We start from the raw sequence: 23825 nt of genomic DNA, 5'->3' as shown, positions 1-23825 counted from the left end.
TACGTCAAATCAACGGAACATGGAACCCATTGAACACAGCCTAGGTAAGAATCTTTGCAATTTTTTACAATCTCGTTTTCACGTAAGGTACGATAGACCTAGGTACGATATTGCCGGACTTGAGAGGTCGTTGATGAAATTCGTTTTTCTTTTTACCCATCTCCAGGTGACTTTTCCAAAGTATTAGTTGAGGAAGACAAGTGTGAAATTGCAACACGAGCGTTTCATGGAGTGGTTTCAGTTAGGAATTATTCGTCCAAAAATTATCCAACGTGATCAAACGGCCCAATGTAAAATCCCCATAGGTGGAGCGCACTAGGGTTCCGGAAGCTCGCTGCGTGACCTTTTACTTTCAGGCTCTACTAGGCTACCCCTAACCGTCCTAGGAAAAAAAATTACGCTGCCCGACCACAGACGTATAAACCCGGAGCTGGACACCTATTCAAAACGACGGCGGGGTACCGTAGCCGAGACAGCACCCGTCTAAGTCCAAAAGCGTGGGCACTGAATTCCTCCCTTGGTATAGGGAATTTACACACAGTTGAAGAATTCCAGCCATAAAATGCTATGAGGCCATTTTCTGATTGTAAAAAAAAAAATTATCCGTTTCGCCCATGCAGATTCTAAAAAGTGCGGTTGCAACATTTGAAAAGAAGAGATTGCAGCACAAAAGGGTTAAAAATGGGATCGTCTTTTCAGAGCACATGTAAACAGTACATGCCATCTTAATACGTCGCGCGCATTATACGGCCGATTCACAATAGTGCGCTCCCAAGAGTTTGCAACGCGTCGGCCAATCACCGTGCACGACATCGGTCGACCCTTTCCAGCGCGCATTGGGTCGACAGATTTCGCACACTGTGATTTGTCAACGCGTTGCAAACTCTTGGAGGCGCGCTGCTTGCCTCCACTTTTTAAAATCTCGGTTATAGAGTACCAAAGTGAATGTACCGAGGTCTAACGTCACTGTGAACCAGAAAGTGCAGTGCAAACGAATGGAGTACGCGCGCGTGTTGGTTCACGCGCTGGTTCTCGCGCTTATGCCTTTTACACACTAATTGTGTGAGTGACGTATTCACTTCAATAGGCGCAAGACAGCCTGCTGGTCTGTCTGGCTTATACCATTGATCTCCATTATAAAGGAGATCAATGGGTTTATGTCTGTGCGCCCACGACCATATGAAGCCAACTATGGGATAGAGACCCCCCCCCGCTGCTTTTGTGTTGGTCATTGTTATACTGGTATCTCCGGAATTCTTTTCAGACGAACCTATAAAAATCGTTCGAACGAAAAAAAAATCTCCAGGTTATTAGTGGAGATTAAGAAGATAACCGTGTATTACTTCACCCTGATTTAGAGAATTTACTCTCCACGTACCTTCGGGCTCGGATCATAGCAGACGTTCAGTAACTAGCTCGGACGCGTAACAAGCATGTGCGGGAGGTGGGTGCGGCTATGGTGCGGTGCAGGAGGCTGCGTGCCGTCTGTACGTTTTTGCCGTGTGAAAACATTGAACACATTTGGTTTTCCATACTACGCATGTGCGCTCACTTCCAGGTAATCGATTTTTTTTTCCTTCGAACGAACATTTTTCCCAATTTTTTCTCACCTGTGTCCCTTTAAAAGCTCCGTACTATTGACAAATTGATATTCCCAACAATCCATCAAGGATTAATCCAGCGCGCAAAATCACGCAGACGCCCCGTTCATGCGTAACATTAACTTTTACATGCCCTCTTCTGAAATACAATTGCTAATGTTTCTTCAAAGGTTTGAACTAGTCTGAATGCGAACACAGTCGTGTGTAGGCCCTATCACTGCAATCGCTTGATTACAGTACTTACAATGAGTGGCGGTGCTATGACTTGCTTGAAGTGATACGTAAAGCCTATTTTCAAGCATATTACTGAAAAGAGAGAGAGAGAGAAGAACAGGAAACAAACGCTCAGTCATGAGTTCAACAAGTGATATTGATCAACAGCTAAAAAAAGTGGCCGAAACATGCGTGTTTCTACGCCCAGATCGTGGAGACTTAGACAATCCACCTGCACAATGGAGGGGCGACAAACCAGACTATCGCAAGGCAGATCTGCTGTACTTCAAAGGAAGAACCATGAATCACGAGCCGGGCTCACTCGAACTGATCGTGGAGAACTTGGTGAAGAAATGGGAAATGGAAGCCTCACATCTCCCTGACTACAAGACTTGGACCACCATCAACAAAGAGAAATACAGGGTTCAGGCGAACGGCCAGAAATTCTTCAGCGGTGAAGAGTCGTCAGCAATCGGTAATTACAACTGGCTGCTGTCCGCTGCTTCCAAAGAGTTATACAACAGCGAGCAACACTCCTTCGAGAGTTCCCACTGCCTTTTCCGAAGTGCGTTTCCAGAAGGCTTCGCGTGGGAGGTGTTACGGGTTTTTTCTGGACCCCCTAGGGTCGCCTTCTCCTGGCGCCATTGGGCTAACTTCACCGGAGAGTACAAGGGCAGAGTGGGTGAGGGGCAACTGGTTGAAATGCACGGCTTCGCTGTGGCTACAGTTGATGAGCAACTTCTCATCTGCCAGTTAGAAGTGTTCTACAAGCCAGATGAGTTCCTGAAGGCGATGGAAGGCAAGATACCAATATCTGATCTTTCAAAAGGAAAGGAAATATTGGGTCCTGGATGTCCGATTTACAAGTAGAAGATGAATGATTATAAAGGGATAAGTGCCTGTACCGACAGGTTGTTCAGTGCACCTGCTTGTAACAATTAAAGATAACTTGTTTTCATCAGAGCAACATAATTGCTGTTGGTGAAGGGTTTATATTTCCGTCCTTTTTGCTTACCAGTGGCTAGTAAAAGTAAGGCTAGCCATCAGTGAAAAACAGATCACTGATTCATTTTGTGTTTAAGATCGTACACAGGTATCAGAACACCAAAATTTACATTCATAAAAAACATAACTGGTGAACTGTGAAAGACATTCATAATTATATTCTGCCATTAACATGTGCATATCTTTTTGTATTTCGTTATTGGTGTGTGCATTCATTTGGCTCATGATGTTTCATTTAAAGTTGGTAGGAGAATCAATGGAAACAATCTGATTCTTTTTGTTTTAATTAATAGCTGGTGCATAACTAGTCTTTGTTTAAGCCATGTTAGCCTTGCTAGTTGTTTTTGTTTACACAGTCATGCAGTTTATCACAATGTAGAACATTAAATAACCATAGACGTACATATATATCTACGAAGATGAAAACCTCATTCTCAAAACCAGTGAATCCCCAATAAAACCATTCAAAAAGAGTGAAAATCACTCTTTAAAAAGAGTAAGACCCACTCAAAACAGTGAAAACCAACAGAGTAAAATTTCCACTCTTCCAAGGTTCCATGTAATGGTCAAATGGAAAGAGTGTTGTCTTTTATATGACTCCATTTTGAGGGATTTTCAGTTTTGTAGTGTTTTTCAATCTTGTAAAGAAGATTAATTAGGAACTCCCTCTGTCTTGAGTGTTTTTTCATTCTTTCTCCTTTTGAGAGAACCCAAGGGCCCTTTTTTAATACATGTACATTTAACTTGGGCAGTTTGCAAGTTGCGACTATAGCCTATATTTATTTCTTACAGACGAGAAGCAGTCCATTTGTAAACATCAAGCCTCGTCTGCATGCCTCCTAGATGTCATAGCCATCTTTATGTTGCACAGGGATGCAAAAAAATCAAGTTTAAACTATCAAAACGGGGGTCAGAATACTCAAATCTTAAAATCAGGAGAAAAACAGCAAAAACTTCAAATTAATTTCCTTTTCACATTTGGATGAGCATACATTGCATGTCCGGCACAACCTTCGATATAATATCCAAACAAAGAACAAGGCAATGAGGCAATCAGAAATGTAATCATATTTAGATGACGTAGAGAGAAGCAGACTACATGAATACATATACATGTAATAAGATGTCTTGCACGCTACCAGGACTGCTCTATGTAACTCTTTTAATTCAACTTTCACATTTACAACTTCATTTTCTTAACACAAATATTACATAGAGTAGCATACATGTAAAGCACAAATCTTTGTTAACATTGATAGTACGGTGGTCTCAATATTTAGTAAAACTTATGCTTAAAATCAATGGTGTGTTAATTTTGATTTTTACATGTATTTCAAAGAAAGATTTGGTTGGCATTAAAAAACATTTGGTTCTGTCAATATTGTTGTGAGCCTATAATATTTAATGTTGATGTTCTTGGCAGTAAAATATTTGCATAATTATTACAGGCAGTCTGACATCATCATGACATATGACCCCAGTGATTGTAATGTGACTGTTGACATACAAAACATAGTCAACAACAAAAGAATGGCCAGTCAGTGTCTTGTCCACTGATGGCTTACTGGATAAATGACATTGATGGATGGTCTCCATACATGGGGGGGGGTTCCTTCAAATTCAATTCAATTGGTTACTGGAAAATGATGAAGTATCATATAAATCATCTGCCCCAAGTTGAAGAGCACCCTCAAGGGGCAAAAGAAAGACAGATGGCTGTAAGTTTGTCAAGGGTTCTTGCATGCATTCTGTGTGTACGCAAAGACCATACTTTAAGAAATAAAATTGTTACGCGTACTCAGCGTGCTCCGCGTTATCAACACGTGCTTATGTGGTGAGTACCCCAAAAAACACGCCCTCTATTGTTGCGCTCGGAGCAGATACAAAGCACGCTCTATAAAACAGGTTTAGATATACAGGGGACGAATTCTTCATGAATACAAGAACACTGCTTTCACGAGGCACTCATTTTCAATTCAAACACATATCATACCTGTAAACAGTTCAAGCAATCCAGTGAGGGAAAACCCAACAAGTTTTATCTTTTTTTTAAGACACACTAATAAAAACAAAGGCAAATACTATCAGTACTTTTCAATGAAACAGTTTGTATACAATAAATAAATACATGTAAAAACACACACACGCTGTAAAACGCATATTCACAATTTCAGTGGAGCAGAAAAACGCATGCCATGATTTACTGAACTTTTCCAAATTGTCTCCTTAACCAGGCAGAGTCTCTGTAGAATCGGGGGTCTCCCAATCGAAGAGCTGTTCGTTTGTAGTAGTAATAGTAGAATACGGCACCTACAAATGCATAAGAATAAGGATACCATTTAGGCAGAAACACAGATGATCATTACTTTCACAGAAAGAAATAAACACCCTCGTTTCTCTTCATCCAAAAGTCCAAATTTGCTGACAGTGAGATTGGTATTTCAAAAGAGTAAAATCATTTGAGATCAAAGCATATGAGTTGGTACACTACCACCATGAAAGAGCGGACTTTGCTCACATGCATGGCTGTTCCTAAATGACCACCGGTACGCTCCATTATGGGTGTGTGCCAACGGATTACCCAACTGACTGATTGTTAAAATTCTGTAGGCCTTGAATTCTTCTCTCTAATAAAGGACTGCACTTACCTACTCTCTGGAAGACATACAAAGCCTGGAACCCTTCATTCCAGATATATGCATCAATGTTTCCCCATCTGAGCGTCTATCAAGATGAAAGACAACAGTTTAAACATTTCTGGTTACTATGTGCCCAGTATTTCAAAGAGAACAGCATTCTCCAATCAGTAAAATTCAATCAGTGATGATGTTTTTTAACAGTACGATGAAAGTTGCTACAGTATAAGATCTGTTTTAACAATAACTGTATTAAAACACATTTGTAGCTGTTCATAACGCATCAAAGAAAATACAAACATAATTACAGAAATTCTGAAACAAATTTGACATAAATATGAGTGAAAAACAATAAATACAAATGTACATGTATATATGAAATCTGAATAGAAAATCATTTACAATGTCAACTTACCATGGTCCAAATATGCAGGCCCAGACACAGAACAAAGTACAAGAACAATATGGCTATGGTGAACTTGAACTTATGTACGAGGTATCCAACCAGACCAGCTTGGAATACGTATGTGTTGAAGAACATCAAGAATACAACAATTGTCGCAAAGATGAGGCAGATATCTTGGACTCTGCACAACAATTTTCAAAAAGAAATATTTTCAACATGTTGTTTTCCAAGTTGTAATTATTCAAATCTTAAAGCTAACCCTTGATTTGCTACAACAATTTTTTGCCCTTTATTTGAAAAACAAAAAAGATTGTACAGATTTAGGTTAATAAACCTGCTGAGGCCAGAATAGAGAATGACGTTCTCTTTATAAGGAAAGCTGTAATTTTTTTAGAACGACTGATTTACGGAATTTTCATTTCATTTAAACACACAGTTTCTATTTTCTTTCTATCAGGTCTTACTTACATAAACATAACAAGCTGGGTGACATTGTCAAGCCGCAGAAGATCCACAAAAGAGTTGACGAATAAATCTACAAATATGAGGAAATATTGGAGGTACAGGACCCAACGATACTGACTCTCTCTCATGATTCTTGACCTGTTGAAGTTATCCTGCGCACAGAAAAAGAAAAAGCTAAACTCAAACTTCAAATTTCAATTCATACTTTTCGCCAGGTATGTCAGGCCAGAATTCCAAGCCATAAGTACTGTATTGCCAAGAAAATTAAGGATCAGTAAAAGTTAAATGTCATTCTTCAATGTAACTAAATAACTAGAGGTAGTCGTGGTACAATAAACTCCAGCTACATCAGCACTCTTGGGACTCAAGAAATTATGACGACTTACGTGAATGCCAACTGGACAAAGCGCAAGCGGGTAGCACAAGAGGGGTTACTGGTATTTATGTACTCATGCTGGCCATGCACGCGACTTGTCACTTGACACTTCTTGGCAACGATGGCGAAGGAAACTATACCTAAGCGCAATTTTTTTTAATGCTGACATACACAAAGGAATTTTTGTGGTTTTGTGGAAAAGGGATCGAGAAAAACATGTCGACTTATATGAAATGATGACTTATAAATGCTGACTTTGAAATGAAATTTTTAATGGAAATGCATTACAGACAGAACGGCCAACTTAGACGATAAGGCGGGTTACGCAATGCCGACTTAGTCGGAGTTTACTGTAGCTGTTTGGTAAAATTGGTGGATGTGAGCTATCAGTCATGTCAGTTGAACCAGGGAAGAAGGAAACAACTGGTTGATATGATCCTGAACAAAATCTCTGCATTTATATGGGCCTGTCCTGTTTTCAAAACTGTCTTCCCAAAGCCAGGAATTAGGAAGAAATGGTGATCAGTGATTGACTGACAGCAGCAGCAGGACCGATCACACAAATCCCTTGATCGCACCGAACGTCATGACTTTCCAGTCTTTTTGCCTTTATCCATTCAATCTAACGGGCTCGCTCTCTCAGTCGCCATCTTTAAAATAAGGTCGTTGAGGCTGCTCCATGTCAGGACATATGTAATACACGGACCGAGCGATAAGATACTACATGTACCAATGGGCTCTTCCAAAACTTTGGCAGCAGTTTAGTTATCTTGACATGGAACAGCCGTCGAAACGATGAGGGGTCAAGTGACGTAATGCTCAACGACCTTATTTTAAAGATGGCGACTGAGAGAGCGAGCCCGTTAGATTGAATGGATAAAGGCAAAAAGACTGGAAAATACCTGAATAACGTGAGTGAAATCATTCAATAAATGGTTTTTAGAAAGCGGAAAGGTCAAGAATCATGTTCATGTGCAAAAGAAATTGCGCCCACGATGACAAGTGGGTGCACCGGAATGTTCAATACGCCGACACGAAATTGCGTAGACGGATGTGTGGCTAAGGATGAATTGGGAGTGATCCATGCCACACTAGTGGGGCTAATATTCTCAGACTGCTTAGCCCCCCAAACACAATTGGTTCAGAGAAATGTGAATAATTCATAAACATTAGCATACTGAATAATTCAGATAGACCACTGAAAACAAAGCGCCAAAGGTGCTTGCGGCGGCGCGCACATTCCACGACACACACAGCTCGGTTACTGCATGCAGGGCTTGTGTTACACCCCAACTATAGCATAAGTCCCAACTATAGTTGGGACAGTCCCAACTGTAGTGTTGCAGTTGGGCTGGCCCAACTGTTGTTGACCAATGTCTGTGGCAAATGTCTCAACGTTATCCAAGTCAATGTGTCTCACACTTGACACAATTCATCAAAAATGTGGCACTTCATCTCTTCATCTATGATCTAGCCCTATGAGTATGACCAATGACATGACATTTGTAAACAATATGACTTAGGTACATGCTGGGCACATCATGCACACAGGATCTCTCTGCTGTAGTTGGGCTGGCCCAACTGTAGCACATTTGTTGGGACGGGCCCAACTATAGTTGGCACTGATGCTACAGTTGGGGCGTAACACTTGCGTGCAGTTCGTTGTGTGGTCTTGACTATCCATTTCGCCGCGGGTGCCTTGATCAAAGGCTAGGGGTATGCACGTCGGTTTCGAGTCAACTCGGACCCAAACCAACTCGGACCCATGCCAACTCGGACCCATGCCAACTCGGACCCACGACCAACTCGGACCCATGTCAAGTCGGCCCCAATACTAACCCGGACCCACAACCAACTCGGACCCACAACCAACTCGGACCCACCCTGAGTCAACTCGGACCCAACCCCAGGAGCGTGATTAACTTGTTGAAAATTTTTATTTTGTCCACTTTTACATTTTAGCATTTGGTAAATGACACTTTTGCACTGTATGCTGCCAAGCTGTAACGTCCTCTCTACACGTTATGCAGGCCGGGGAGACAGTGGCACAGGCTTCCCAGAATCTCTCCGTTGTCCAGATCCAGATCACGAGCAGAAATCGAATGAACTTTCACCAAACAGCCCCCAAAGTTTTTGTTGCAATAAAAAGCCACAGATAGGCCCTTCTAATGTACATAAGATATACTGCATACGTACAACAAATACTGCAGATATACATCAATGTCACGAACATTGACCTTTTACAGTGTCTAATGGTGTTATTCCCCACCTCACTTTTCAATTTTTTTTGGCCTGGCAAGTCTTACACCTCCACCTTGCCCCATTAATTCCCTCCCCCACCCCCAATACCGGCAAGATTTAAGCAGATGGAGGAATTCATCCATACAGGCCTTAACTCCAAATAATAGGTTGGTAATTTCGAACAACACAAATCGAATCATTTTAAAATAAAAATGTGGAATATTTCCTATTGGCTTAAACTTGGAGACGGTTTTGAAGCATCGTATGTCTGCTCGTGAGCTCATTATTAATATTTTGTGATCCCATGGTTTCTTATTTTCTACAATAAGACGTGCCGTAATCACGAGGGATCATAGAATTATTTATATAATCGGCCCGAATTTGGGATTGATGTTTCCGGTTCAGAGTATTTCTTTCACAAAAAGCCCCACAATGCGGGCCTATTTTGGATAGAGGCAGGCGGCTACATCCATATGAGCGCATAGTTTTACTACTATTAGTAGGGACAGAAATGGGATTTTTGAAGTTGCTCTATAAGCTTTATGACTGTGTTGTGTTGAAAGAGGGGATAATTCTGAGCACATTGATACCAATATGTCTGTATTTGGTCGAGGCGTTGCTGAGATATGGCGATTTGAATTTTCTGAAAATGGGAATTTTTCGTTCTTTTTCTTAATGGAGATCATGGTTAAAGTAGTGCCACATTTTGTGTGTTTACAGCAGTAAACAAAATGATAAACAAATTGAGTCACAGAAAACATCTCTGTTGCTCATTTATTTTCAGCCGTTCTTTTTTGAATCAACAAAATTGTATGCACAGTGTATGTTGTACACATAAATCTATGTGTGGAATTTTGTTTACAAATAGGGTTGTCATGGAAACGCGGCTATTTACGTTTTTCCTCAATTGGTTGTAATGAGCCCCAATTTTACAGTTCAAACTTCATAATATCAATGAAAAACTGATGAATCACCCTGACTTGAAATTGGATAAAAATTGGGATTACGATTAATGAGTTATTTACGACAGCATTTGTTTACTAATTTATAGTGTAGTAAACAATGTAGTAAACAAATTGAAGCTTCCATATCTTCGGATATGAAAATGCTAAACGGATCCTGTTTTCACTATATTCCAATAGATTAACATCTCTTTCCAATTTTAAGGATTCATAACAATTCTAAAGGTAGATTATTGGAGAAGGTTGCCATAGAAACAGACAAAAAACTTTGTATAAAATAAGTTAATTTGCCGTATCTTTAGACATGAAATGGCGAGAAAATTGCCATTTTCTTTATGTTAGCCATATTTTTCTGTTTCCAGTGTTTAGGTGGAAGAAAAAAGTATGTTAGCCATACTTTTCTTTTTCCAATGTTTAGATGTACAGTATTACTGAAAAGTATGCTTAAGCCTAATACTGGCAGTAACCAGTTGCCATGGAAACGATTAATTCAGTTGAAATTTTCATGGTGATAGCAACAGCACAGTTTAAGAAATTTTAACTTCAGATCAGGGACCATTTTTAACAGTACATGTATGTACACAATGATATTGCATTTTTCTTGTCACATTAAACCCTCAACTGGATAAAACATTAGGAAGATAATAAAATCTTAAATCTAAAACAAGTCAAATTCTAGAATCTTTGAAGTTTGACATACTTTAACGTTTCTGTTTGGTTTAAATGAACCATCTATTTATTACCACACAGTAATTCAGTGCAGTTGGTTGCCCTGAAGTATGTATTAATACAGACAAAAGTTTGGGTAGCCAAGAGCAGACATTAAGAGATTCAACGCATTTTCTAAAACGAATGAGTTTTGTTTCACATACATGTACATGTGTATTCAGGGCCATGAACTGTAACACAAAAGTAATGCATTGCTCTACAGATGACATGTAAATGAACAGTATGCATGTATTGAAATTGTTCACACATCCCATGCAATGAATACAAATAAAAAGGGACCTGTATTATGTAACAAGAGCAATAAAGTCATATTAAAACTATATATGCATGTACATGTACATGCAATACACGTGCATCTTGGTTCATTTTGAGTTTAGTTTCAAATCCAATCACATTTATATTTTATAATCCTAACTTCATCTCACATTCTTACTTCTGGCTTGTTTTTGAAAGGAAAACATGGTTAATTCTTCAAAGTTGCTGGAAAGTAAGTCAGCTTTCTAAGCACCAGTTGTGGTTTCATCCGTTTAACAAACTGTAAGAAGTTAACTACTGGTAGGTGAACCAGTTCCTTGCATGATTTTAATAATACAGTTTGTCTGATTTTCTCTGATATAGCTTAGTTTTCTTATTGCTGACACTTAAGAATATTAAGGCAAGAATGAAGTTTACAGAAGTCCTAGAAAGAACAATTTCTTTATGTACAAGTAGGTCTACTTTGAGGATATAGGCATCCATTATGTCCTACAATCAGAAATTGAAAATGAGGTGTGAGTGAAGACCCTTTTCAACATACAGGAACAATGGCGATAAGAACAGATTCAGATGCTGTTTAATACTGAACACATTGAAATGCATTATTTTCTCTTTATGTAGTTATGGGTGGATTAGGAGGGAACAATTTCCAAGTTGCCATCTCTGTAATCCTCAACAAGTTTGTATGAGTACACAGCTTCATCGTCATCTTATGTGATGTTGAACCAGTGAGGAAACCCAGGAACCTGACTAATGACTTCACCCGTGTACATCTGTCTCTCCCCATCCTCAGAAGCAAAGTGGTGGCTGACAGTTTTACCGACTAGCAATGGAATTGTTACATTCATGTCATCACGTGTGGTTGTTTGAAAAGAAGTTGCTGCATCAATAAACAAATTGTTTACACAATGCTGAAATTGTTTCTGCCATTGAAACTAGGAGGTGAAGTCCACAGCAGAAATTGTTCATTTCAATCAACTTTTGCTTGGCAGTCTTGCTTAAAGAATCCCAGTTATCTGTTATTTTAGGAAGGCATGACTCTCTATAAGACTGGAGGATTGCATTGAACTTAGATTCAGTAGCAGCACGATCACTCATTGTGTTCTTAATCTCACACAGTATTTTAGAACCTACATCGTCTTTTCCATGGCAGATGTCTGTGATATCGTCTTGAATCTCCTTAAAAGTTGTAAGGGTATCCCCAGCACTTTTTGAAACCATTTCTCTTAAACCTAAGACAAAGTTGTTATACTCTGCATCAGTAACTGTGTATGTCATTTAAACATCACCCTGTTTTGGCGTTTCATCCAATCCTGGACCGCCACAACTGAGTTGGGATGCCCATGACTTTGAAGGAAATGGGCTGTTTAAAAACGGACAGAAAAAGAAGACTTCATAATTCCAAATATCTGCCGAATAGTTTGTTTTATTAAAGGAATCTTCTTTCAATAAATCATAAAATTGAAGGATATTAATCCATTAAGCATACAGTGTTAACATATTATGTAAACAAATAAAGATTGTGAAAAGGCAATTATAACATAAATAGAAAAGAAACAAAACTAAACATTCAAATGACTTACCAAGCAACAGTAAAGCAAACCAGAATGTTTGGGGCATTTCATATGACAAACATCCACCATACAAATGACCACGTCTTTTTCTCGAAGATTTTTAGATGTAGAGCTCCACTTATTAAAAAAACTTCGAAGAAATTTTTCAAAATTTCAGTTTTCATCCAAAATATAAAGTAAAAAAAAAAACTTGGACAGAACACTCAGATATAAAAAACATAATTTTAACTTAAATGAGTCGGTGTAATTTTTTTAAATACATTAAAGTTAACAATAAAAACTTTGAAATAAATATTGTTAAGTCTTTTGTCCTTCTTATTCAGCCTTTCTTTATTGGAAGTCTCATAAAATTCCAGGTTCATTCATCATTTCACCCATCGTGTGCATGTGGACAGTCATTTCATATTCCAAAAAAAAATTTACCATCGACATATTCATGTATAGATGTAAGAGCTGATAAATGTTGGTTTCAAAGTCATTTCCCCAAACAAATCTTCATCAAAAATGATGTTACACGAAATGCAAAGGTGCGTGAAAAAAGCTCCGCGCTGCGCACTGTACGAAACAACGCGGCTACACCACCGCGCACACACGATTGTTGACAGACCGTGCGACGCGTTGGTCCCATGGCGGTCACTCGGCGTGTTACGCTAACTTATTTCGCTCGGCGGTCAAATGCGCTCACAGTCTTTTATACAAGTCCAAATGATTAAGGGTATTTATAACCTGAAAATTTCAAAAATGGACACTAGTTTCTTGTATATACGACAGAAATGCTCCAAAATCGCTTGTAGAAGAACCAACCTCCTTTTCACGGCCGTATTTCGAAGAAAAATCGGGCGAACTTCGCCAAAACTTCGACGAGGTGCTGACGGAAGTCGTCAGCTTGCCGTGTGTGAAAAACGAAGCGATTTGAGAATGGTGCTGTGTGGAAGAACCTGTTCAAACCGGAGAGTTCCGGTTTGGAGACGCGAAACCAAACTTTTGTACACAAAACTGTACGTGCGCAGATGATGTGCGCAGTAGACCGTTGCGGTCCCTACTATTAGGGGGGTATCTTCGGGAAATGGCGAATAAAAAAGTTCATAAAATTGAAACGAAAAGTGATCGTTCTGTCCATAATCTTGAATTTCGAACGAAAAAATGAAGGCCAACCTCTTCGCGAGGTTGAAGAGTCAGCGCTATTTCGGTCTACGGGCGCGTATTTGGTGTAATGCAACCATAAGACTCAGTGGGTCCGAGTTGACTCTAGGTGGGTCCGAAACGGCGTGGGTCCGAGTTGGCGTGGGGCCGAGTTGGTTGTGGGTCCGAGATAATCGTGGGTCCGAGTTAGTATTGGGTCCGAGTTGGCGTGGGTCCGAGTTGGTCATGGGTCCGAGTTAGCCTGGGTCCGAGATGGAATGGGTCCGAGTTGGTTTGGGACCGAGTTGACCTGATCCCTGCACGTCTCCAGCTTTTAATTCCCCACGTCTCCAGAACCAAAACAATCAATGTCTTAGCCTACCTTTACAATGTTCTCATGAAGACTTTGAAGGTCTCAGAGGTAACTCAGACAACGTTCTCTTCATCCCTCACAGTCACATTCCACATACATGACATAATATGCACAATAAACATGATAAAGTATAATCGCCTGTCAAACATGCGTACTGTGTCAACATTCTTCGCTTCTGACATTGTTGTCGACTGAAATCTCGCGAGGGTTTGGAAAATATTGTAGATTCTTGAAAATTATTCATAGGCCTACTAATTTTTTCCCACTGGTGACCTTACAATAGGATTCAGTTCGAAAAAGTGACAAACAATTTATATCCATTATTACATACAAATGGTTCTTGTACTTTTGCGAGTTTCCTTTCTCGAGAACGTTTGTAAATCTCGTAGACATGGTAGACAGAGCAAGATGGCGGCGCGCAATCCTGGTACCGAACTTGGTAAATACTTTCTTGTAACTTTTTCTTTTTCCCGAAACCAACTTTAGAGTAAATGGAAGTCAGTGAGGCGGTTACATAATGATGAAAGTTTTCAACTGCCTTCCACAAATTCACATCCACTTCAAATGTGGTCCGCTGATGGATATAAGAGGCATCATACAAAACACATAGACATAGACATAAGCCCGTATTACATGTAAGTGAAGCTGGGAATTCTGATAAGTTGTGCAACTCATACCGGGATACCCTTGCCGAGATAAGGTTAGATTAATGAATGAAATAAAATTGATACATGCAACCCGCAGTCAAAAATTGGTCATGGTTATAACATTTGCGTTGGCAAGTTGTTTGAATGGGAACCTCTGACTTGGCTCGGTACTCAAACTGTCGACGTTTTTATTTGTTGCATACTAAAAAGAAAATAATGAACAATGATCAGTTGGGCGAAGCGGGAATGGGGCGAAGTGGAAACGGGGCGAAGTGACCAACACCCGCACCGGGCTAGGCATACATGTATTCACCTCCAAATTTGAGGGCGCTGTTCATCCAATTTGTAGTTAAACTTATATGCATGTAGTGTAATTGCTGCTCTAGGCAAATTCACATCGCAGAATTATCAAAACCTCTTTTGCCTTGTTGCCTTCAGTATTTATTCACTGGAAGAAGGAAAAACAAAGAACTTTGGAAAATATAAAAGATCACCATGCATTTGATGGTTTTTAACACACCACAGACACAAAGGCAAAATTCCACTTCTATTCCTGTCCAATTGATGCTATGCAGAAATACTCGGAAGTTCCCGGATTTCCAACCAAGAGACTTTTATTTGCTTTGTACCAAACTATTGTTTCAAACTGTGCCTCAAAAGTTATCAGTGCATGTTCTGGAAGTACTCTAAAGTAAGACAAAAAATCCTCCCTACTTACGTTAATGTTACCTTGAGTGACAGTTCTATAGTTGGCCTCCTCGTAATTGCCATCAAACGTAACCAATTCTATCTCACCTTGTAATTTCATTCCAAACCATTCCATTCAATTTGAAAATCTTAACTTTCTGCGGAAAAGTTATATTCATACACATATTATTTTTAAAACTTGTTGGTGTTTTGCGGAACTCAAAAATCACAGTAGCTGGATACAGAATTATGCCCCCCAAAATAGCTCTGAAATATTGACTTGATCACAGACGGACAGAGTGTGTACCACATTTAATTCCTTTTACATCATATCTTTAAGATTTGAGGGGACTACCACTCACAAACTATCAATAAAACTCAACATGCACAATTCCGTGGAGTTGTCTAAGGGGTGTGGCTAACTTGGAGGTTTATTGCAATAAGTCAAAAGCCAGATTACATGTATGTATAATCTGCTTCCATAACATTGTGAATAATTATTGTTTAGGAGTTTGTGCAAGGGCAGGTGGTACTTATGAAGAATGCAATCAAGTTAACAGGTGGAAATCTAGCTATACATGTATTCCGAGCTAAAGTAACACATTGGACTTTTGTTTCATTTTTTCATTTTGTAAGGCACAGTCTGCCAGGGGAAGAATTCTGTACTGTCTTCTTTTTGAGGAAGATTTTAGGGAGAAACTATTGTTCGTTATTTGCCTATGACACCTACATGTGATGCTAATGAAATGTGATGAGCTGGTGTGGAATTCTTTCCTTTGCAGAAGGTTCATCTTTCCAACAATTTTTGTAATCAAAGTCAACATTTGTCCCGTTAAGCTAGTGCGAGACTTAGTTTCATAATAATAATAATTTATTCATTTATAAAGTGTAAATTTCATATAGATATGTTCAAATGCGCTGTACAATGAAGACATTAAGCGTGGAACAATGAATACATTTAAACATGGTTGAGCCGATGGCACACAAGGACGCCTCAGGCAGCCGCCAAAGGACCCACATTCACCAACATCAGTAAAGGGGAGACAGCAAGAAGCAGTTACAGTTTTAGAAGTGGGAGGAAAATCTCAGAGGAATATTCTGGGTAAAACCCACAGAGTCAGGTAGGGACTGAAAACCCAATCCACGTGTGGACTGGGCCGGGAATCGAACCCAGGACCACAGAGGTGGAAGACGAGGAAGAACTACCTTGCTAACCTGACTCCCCAGTCAGGTTTGTTATGAACATGTAGTGGTAGTGTTTTTTTATTTAGTGTTTTGATACATGTAGTTTTGTGAGGTTTTAACATTTTGTGAATAACTTGTTTAATAGTGGAGACTATTGGTTTGGCCAGCCACTGATATACACACTGTACATGGACATCTGCAAACTGGTCTACATTGTTACTAAAGTAAAATGTGTAATTTGTGAGGATGGTCTGTCCGGTCTATCCAAGTCTGTTCTTACTCTGTTGTGTGATTTTGCTGTGCTATTACATGGAGCAAATATTGAACACAGTCATCACTGCTTGAAAATATCCACACATTGGCTCTTAAAGGCACTGTTCAATCTATCATTTATCACTTGTGCGTGATGTTCCTTTGAGGCAACAAAATTGCTCCATATCTAAGATGAGTACATGTACCTGAGAACTAACCTGATGAAGTTTCAGCTGAGTGAATACTTTATATTCCAAGAGAAACAATATTCTAGGATTTCAATTTCAGGTCAAATGTGCTGAGTCATGTTATGAATTGTGCCTAAAATCAGCCTCTGGGGCACGTTCCCACATTCAGTTGAATACAGCTGTATGTGGCGTCACATGCTAAACAGACGAATTATAGCAATCATGCACACACGTGTTTGTCATGTCAACACTTCCACGTGCTTCTATTGGCAATTTTCCAAATACAGTGTACGTGTATGCGTCTTTAGACTCTCAATGGGAATGGCCTTCTTCAGTTCTTTCTTCAAAATAACATCTTGAGCGAAAGAGTAATCTCACTGGGAGTTTAGTCCCATAACCATCTTTAAACAAGGTCCGCTTGTCAACAATAATTTCGTCAGTCACTGTTTGAATTTAACTGCCAATGGTGGACTGTACTTTTATACTGCCATTGTTATAGATGCATTTCTGTTAATTTAATATATTTTCTTCTGTATCTCAAAATAATGCTTTTAGATTTGGAATGGGTTGAGAGTGTGCGTGTGAATAAACCAGCATGCTTCAGAAGGGCAGAAGAGTTGAAAGTTCGCAGGGGAGTCAAGAAAAACACACAGGTCTGTTTCTTCTGATTGATTTGAGCTGATGGTTCATTTAATTGCAGAGAAGTGAGAGGACGGGGGAACTCTTTTTGGGCATGCTGCAGCCCTTCCTCGCCAAGCATTTATTGCAGCCACAACTTGAGATAACAAATGCAAAATGTTAAAGATTTACAGATATTGCTATGGAGCCCCAGAATCACCTTGAGTCATACAAATGTAAAGGCAACAATGCTATTAGTTGAATACTTATTGCTAACAACATAGCACCACTATCACAAAAGAACTCTTCTCTGTAGTGTCATGGGCAAGAGACGCCAGATTTAATAATGCATAAGTAACGGCCAAGAAACGTCGGATTTTGTGATGCATGTGTAACGGGCACGAGACGCCGAACCTTTAGCTGGTGGCCAATAACCGAGAGACTGTGTGTGTGGCAAGTCGCCAGTAAGTTTGCCCTGCACCAGACCATCCCGCGACTGGGGCCCAAAACAGGTCATGACTCGTGCAGCCTGTCAGCATGTTGTCAACTGCCATAGGCTTGCCCTTGCCAGGATAATTGGCCTCTAGTTCTGCACATCCAGGCCTATCAGAGAGACCGAGCCCCCTCCCCATTATCCCGAATGCCCAAAATGCTACTCCTGAACGGAGCCCTGTGGGTGTCTGTATTCCTGCTGCTTGAGCAGCGAACGATGAGTGGCTGGAAGAAGCCCTGCTACCACCCCAGGACCGGCCCTGGCATTTTTCCACTAGTGCATGCAAGTACACAAAGTGGGACACGCCTCCGTTGCGGAGGGTAGGTTTTTGACTTCTAACTATTCGCTCAGCAGTGAAGGAGAAGTGTAGCGAGCATGCCCAAAATCCCAGCCAACGTGACGTACGCAACGTCTGATTGGCTGTGGTACGTGCCACTGTTGGGAAGGAGCCAAATGCAGCACGCATAGCACATTGCAGATCTGCTGGTATCATGAATGCTCTCACCCCCCCCCCCCCGACCCAAAGGGGGTTCCCTGGAGACAGGCTCCCAGGAACCGTATTATGTGACCTGCAAAGCCCTGACTATTGTGTGATATGGATAGTCAGTCATATCATGAACTTTGTATCACAAACAGTCAACCACCAACAAATATTACTGTGAACTAATGTCAGCATATGTGGACATTGATTGTGTAATGTGTAATAGCATATACACATTCAAGCATAAATTTAAAAACAATATTGACTGTTTGGTCTAAGGTGTAATTAAGACCTAATGACAATAAGAGGTAATGTACTTTATTGAGATGTGAGTTCATTTTGGGTGGGCTTGTTTATAACAGTAATCAATACTCAGTTTGTTATTTTCCCATCAGATTGCCTGGTTGCTAAAGGCAATGACCTGTATTGACCTAACAACCTTGTCAGGTGATGATACAGAGACCAATGTGGGGAGACTTTGTTTCAAAGCAAAACAGCCAATGAGGCCTGACCTCCTGGAAGCTGTTGGCATGCAGGACAGAGGTAAGTGGTCATTGATGGAAAACGGCAACATTTACAAGAAACGAAACAGAATTTCATTTTTAAAGAGCAGTTAATTGCAGATAAATTATAGAAATGAAAACTCAAAATGAAACAAGCTTTCTGAAGTGAACTCTCTTCAAACAGGTTAAATTGGAGGAAACATTACTTCAAGATGTTATCAGAAATGACTTGATGTTTGAGTATTCACAGTTGTGTGTGTGTTGATGCGTTATAGGTTTGACAGTTGGGGCGGTCTGTGTGTACCCAGCAAGAGTGGCTGATGCTGTCCAAACATTGAAAGCACTAGGAGCCTCTCACATCCCTGTTGCATCAGGTAACCAACACACCATCCTTTGGTTTCATTGCTCTCTTGAGTCTTCCAAGAGTTTCAGTTTGATGTCCTTTCACCCCCTGAAAGCATTCACAGGAGAATGATGATGATTTTCACTTGCACAGATAATGGAAAGTATAAACAGGTTGTTAATCCATCATCAGGGCTCACTGTGTGTGTCCATGAAGAGAATTTAAAACATGAATGATCCCAATTGTGTTTTCTTTCAATATATGAGATTTTCTTTTATGGCTTTCATTGATGGGCTGTTGTCAAGCAAATTGCAGTACAGTCTCTGAACTTAGAAGTTGTCATGTACCCGGAGTGTTGTGTATGGGCGTCACCTGGATTTGTTTCCAGGGTTAGGGGAGGGGGCAAATTTCTTTCTTTGGAGGAAGGTCCAAATCACTTATCAGCTAAGAAGTGATGAACAACACAGGGAGGGATTAATCTAGAGGTTTTTTTTTTTTTTTAGAAAATAGTGATTTTCTTCCCCTTTTTCCTTTTTTTTTTTTTTTTTTTTACTGTTCACTCATTTTTCATTTTTCAATTTTTTTTATGGGGGGGCAGGATGCGGGGGGGGGGGGGGGCAAGTAGCCTCCCTTGCTGGCCTCCTCTTGACACCTATGATGACAGTCTTTTGTCCTTGGTTCATGTACTTAGTTGCTACTGGTTTTCCTGCTGGACAGACACACTTCAAGACAAGACTTGCAGAGATCAAAATGGCTGTAGAGGATGGAGCTAGGGAGATTGATATTGTCATCAACAGAGCTTATGCTCTAGCTGGCAACTGGAAAGGTGGTTGAAAATCTTGTGTTTCTCATTTTAAGTTAGCACCTTCAGCAGGTAAAGAACATGTTTAAATTAACCACGGCTGTGAGGAAAAAAGCCTGTCATTATTTCACATTCTGTTCTTGAATTAACATTTTGGATGTTCGGTTAGAAAATTTATTTGTTTGACATTGCTGTTTTATTTCCAGGTTTACAACTTTGGTTTGGCCCTCCCAGTTTCGTGAATTCAATGTAATCTTCTTGTGTCGTGACTCCCTGTCTAGGTGTATATGAAGAGGTCCGAGCATTCCGTGAGGCTTGTGGACCAGCTCATATGAAGACTATCTTAGCTACAGGGGAACTAGGCTCATTAGTGACTGTGTACAAAGCAAGCTTAGTAGCAATGATGGCAGGTAGGAATAACAGTAATGCACATTAATCACTGTATCGTTGAACCCGTGTAAATTACAGGTTGTTTCACTTTGCTTAACTAATTGGACTCTCATTGGAATTGGTGTTGGTTACACCTATCTTCATTATGACTACGTGGACTGACATGTTTCTTTCATGGGTGTTGATTGGCTTCTAGGCTCTGATTTCATCAAAACATCAACTGGTAAGGAAGGGGTGAATGCCATCCTTCCTGTTGGTTTGGTTATGGTAAGAGCTATCAGAGAATACCACAAGAAGACAGGATACAAGGTAAGACTTGATGTGAGATTGCTGTGGTATAGAATACAGGAGTGTGCCTTCATTTCGAACCAGGAAGTGTAGTGCAAATGAATGGAGCACTTGGATGTTGGTTCATGTGCTAGTTTTGTCACTAATGCCTTTCACACACATAAATTTGTGCATGACGTATTCTTTTGGGTAGTCTATAGGCTTAGGCAGTCCTAGTGTACTCCAAAGTTGAGCCTCAGTGATGATGAGAAGTTATTGCAATAACCAGTATTCCATGAAAATGCACATGAAACAGCAGTATACATTCTGCACACTTGAGGAATGTATTAGACTGCATTAGATGATTGGAGAACCGTGTCAAAAGAGTCCACCATATGGTTTGGGTCATCAGAGGGCTACAGTGGATTACATCTCAATGGATTTCTGACCTTTAACCTTTGCTACTCATTCAACCAATTGATAGCAGTCCAGCAGGGTGTTATATCTGCTAAGTCGGTATCATATTTGTATGTGTCATTCCAAATCCAGGTTGGTTTCAAGCCAGCTGGTGGTATACGCACAGCTAAGGATTCATGTGCATGGTTAGCCTTGATGAAGGAAGAGCTAGGAAATGATTGGTTGACCCCTGACCTGTTCCGTCTTGGGGCAAGCTCATTGTTGGGTGATATTGAGAGGCAGATCTTCCATGGCGTAACTGGCCGATACGCAGCAGCGCATGAATTTGCTATGGCTTAGAGGTACATGTACTGTCATCTTTGATTCCCTTCAGTACTGAGTTTGGTTTCGAGATAACTTAAGTCACTCCACTTTTCGATAATTCAGTTTGCAAGCAACCCATGACCACTGTGAGTGACATTGAGTACCATCCGCCACACTGACTTATTGGAATGTTGTTACACTGAACTGTGAATTCTCTGGATTCAGACAGAGATCCTTTATAGTGTGAGATTTGAAACACCAGTGGATTGTTCGAGGTGGTTCGAAATAGTGCAGTGACTATGAGTTAAAGCAACATTGCATTTATTCTGGATGATGCAAATAGGATGTGGATGTAATAACAAAAGCTCTGACTCCAAATTTAAATTTAGATTTCTTGTTGCATAATACGGACTTGAGTAATCTACGTAGTAGACATCTTTGATGCACAAAGACACATATCATCTTGGGCATGGCTTGGATTTTCTCCCTAAAGAGGGGCCATTTTTTTTAGTATTTTAAAGCAACTTTGTGATTTTCATCCCCTTTCATCGTTTTCTCATTTCTTTTGTTTGTCCCCCATTCACTTTCAATTTATCAATTTTATTTTTGGGGGGGGCTAGTGGCTCCCACTGCCACACCCATGCATGTCATCCATTTAATGTCATCATTTTATTACATTGAGTGTTTCATCATCTTGACAGCCTATTTGAAGCATAACTCCTTCCTGAACTATCAACACGTTGTGTACTAATATGTTAGTCATCTCAGTCATCAGTTGTCCCTCTGTGTGTTTTATACAGACTGTGTCTGTTCAGAACCAGAATACCAAGGGTGCACAAAGAGTCAAATTGTCATAAATCTTTCTTCTGAAACTATCGCTTTGATTAACCCTAACACTCCTCAGACCTTCACCTGTTGGAGGACTGAGGAGTGTTAGGGTTAAGGATTAAGTAATGAAAATATGAAGTCATTATCTGTTGTACCTACAACGCTGCAGCTTCTCTGTATGGTGGAAAATCAGTCTTGAAATTTAACAGGTTTTTGCATTTCAAAGAGTACCTGTATTCTAACAATATTTATAACAAATTTAAGGGCATATTTCACTTTGGGGATTTTTCTGGATGTATTAAACACTGAATAAACAAACACTTGTTAAACACTAGATATAACATTGGCTATTGTATTTAAATTTGTGGTTTTCGGCCTAGTATGTTTACTCCAATTTTTTTGGCATTACAGTTGTTGACTGAGGGCAAATTTATTTTCATTAAATGTTTATAAAGCTCAATATTTGTACTAATTCTGTGATTTATACTGTAAAGTCTTCCAACAGATGTAGCGAATGTTTTTCATTGTAAGGCTTCAGGTTTATGATTTTGAGTCAGTTCAAGACATCAGTAAACCATTTTGGACAATGGTTTTTTAATAATTTACCTAAAGATTGGAAAGGTTTTAAGTATTACCAATCAGTATGAATGTGACATACTGATTGCATATTGTAAATTAAATCATGAATAAACATTGACTTTCCATGTTTATTTTCCAGACGCTTGCTTCTGGTGTTAATTTTTGCCTCGTAGACACCAGTTCATGGGCGTTAATACACATGAAATGCGCGTTATTGCTTTTGGGTGTCATTAGTGAGTGCTTGGATAAATGTGTACTTTGACCTTCATAACTAAATACAAATAATGAGGTTTCATTCCTAAACTATGCAGTATCAATATACATGTCGCAGACCTTTACCCTCTCCAGCAGATTGATTCGTTGTACATTAGAAAAGCAACTAGTCTTGGCTTCCACACAAACCAATCAATCTTTCATTGGTTACTTTCGACGCACCTGGTGATGCGTGAATAATTCAGCAAGGGTCCTGAAGGTTTTATTCTCAGGGACTATATCCTTCTATTCAAGGCGTCTTAGGCGGAGGATTACCAGTAGCCAAGAGCCACAATGATCCTTAGTGATTGTTCAGTGTAAAAACTTGAATCATTGATGATGTTGAATATAACTGTCATGAAAGAATGCTCGTGGTGGGAACTTCGGATGGTTGCTCATACATCGATCTCTGTCTCCGTCTTTCGTTCAAGAAAATTCATGTAAAATATTTACATTGGAATTGACCGTTTTATTTTTCGTTTTTGACATTCATAGACAAGATTTCGTAGGGATTACGTCTCTAGTTATGTCAAAATAAAAATATCGAATCTATTTGTAATATTTTGACCTGTTGTATGGCAACTCGTTTGCATCTTCATCCGTGAGCGCTTTTTACGTCATTTCTGTGATGT

General features: G+C 39.8%; 3 protein-coding genes across 3 annotated transcripts; 2 read left to right on the top strand and 1 right to left on the bottom strand.

Annotated features, from left to right (window-relative positions):
- The first annotated feature begins 825 nt into the window (after positions 1-825).
- Positions 826-4198, top strand: LOC147799550 (uncharacterized). Its single transcript, XM_087134084.1, has one exon. The coding sequence runs from the start codon at positions 1953-1955 to the stop codon at positions 2682-2684; it is 732 nt and encodes a 243-aa protein (XP_086990210.1). The 5' UTR covers positions 826-1952; the 3' UTR covers positions 2685-4198.
- Positions 3965-14156, bottom strand: tmem138 (transmembrane protein 138). Its single transcript, XM_022246773.2, has 5 exons — positions 13968-14156; positions 6330-6478; positions 5871-6042; positions 5468-5543; positions 3965-5129 (listed from the first exon to the last, which is right to left on the bottom strand). Exons 2-5 carry the CDS (start codon positions 6452-6454, stop codon positions 5020-5022), a joined length of 483 nt encoding a protein of 160 aa, XP_022102465.1. The 5' UTR covers positions 6455-6478; positions 13968-14156; the 3' UTR covers positions 3965-5019.
- A 109-nt stretch (positions 14157-14265) lies between these two features.
- Positions 14266-23081, top strand: dera (deoxyribose-phosphate aldolase). The gene is made up of 8 exons (XM_022246761.2): positions 14266-14397; positions 17473-17570; positions 18905-19052; positions 19288-19386; positions 20047-20181; positions 20439-20567; positions 20744-20856; positions 21364-23081. The coding sequence occupies exons 1-8, from the start codon at positions 14292-14294 to the stop codon at positions 21568-21570; spliced, it is 1035 nt and encodes a 344-aa protein (XP_022102453.2). The 5' UTR covers positions 14266-14291; the 3' UTR covers positions 21571-23081.
- The last annotated feature ends 744 nt before the right edge of the window (positions 23082-23825 follow it).

This window comes from Acanthaster planci, linkage group LG03 (genome assembly GCF_054643075.1).
Source record: "Acanthaster planci isolate LZ-2023a linkage group LG03, COTS_SCS, whole genome shotgun sequence".
Lineage (NCBI taxonomy): Eukaryota > Metazoa > Echinodermata > Asteroidea > Valvatida > Acanthasteridae > Acanthaster > Acanthaster planci.
This window is presented reverse-complemented; position numbering and strand designations above follow the sequence as displayed.

Excerpts from the sequence above, each read along its gene's own strand:
- tmem138 (XM_022246773.2), bottom strand. The coding sequence starts at position 6,454 with ATGAGAGAGAGTCAGTATCGTTGGGTCCTGTACCTCCAATATTTCCTC. Across the intron at positions 6,043-6,329 it reads ACCCAGCTTGTTATGTTTAT|AGTCCAAGATATCTGCCTCA; the intron begins GTAAGTAAGACC and ends ATTGTTGTGCAG. Across the intron at positions 5,130-5,467 it reads GTATGTCTTCCAGAGAGTAG|GTGCCGTATTCTACTATTAC; the intron begins GTAAGTGCAGTC and ends ATGCATTTGTAG.
- LOC147799550 (XM_087134084.1), top strand. The coding sequence starts at position 1,953 with ATGAGTTCAACAAGTGATATTGATCAACAGCTAAAAAAAGTGGCCGAA.
- dera (XM_022246761.2), top strand. The coding sequence starts at position 14,292 with ATGGTTCTTGTACTTTTGCGAGTTTCCTTTCTCGAGAACGTTTGTAAA. Across the intron at positions 17,571-18,904 it reads GAGTCAAGAAAAACACACAG|ATTGCCTGGTTGCTAAAGGC; the intron begins GTCTGTTTCTTC and ends TTTTCCCATCAG. Across the intron at positions 19,387-20,046 it reads TCACATCCCTGTTGCATCAG|TTGCTACTGGTTTTCCTGCT; the intron begins GTAACCAACACA and ends TCATGTACTTAG.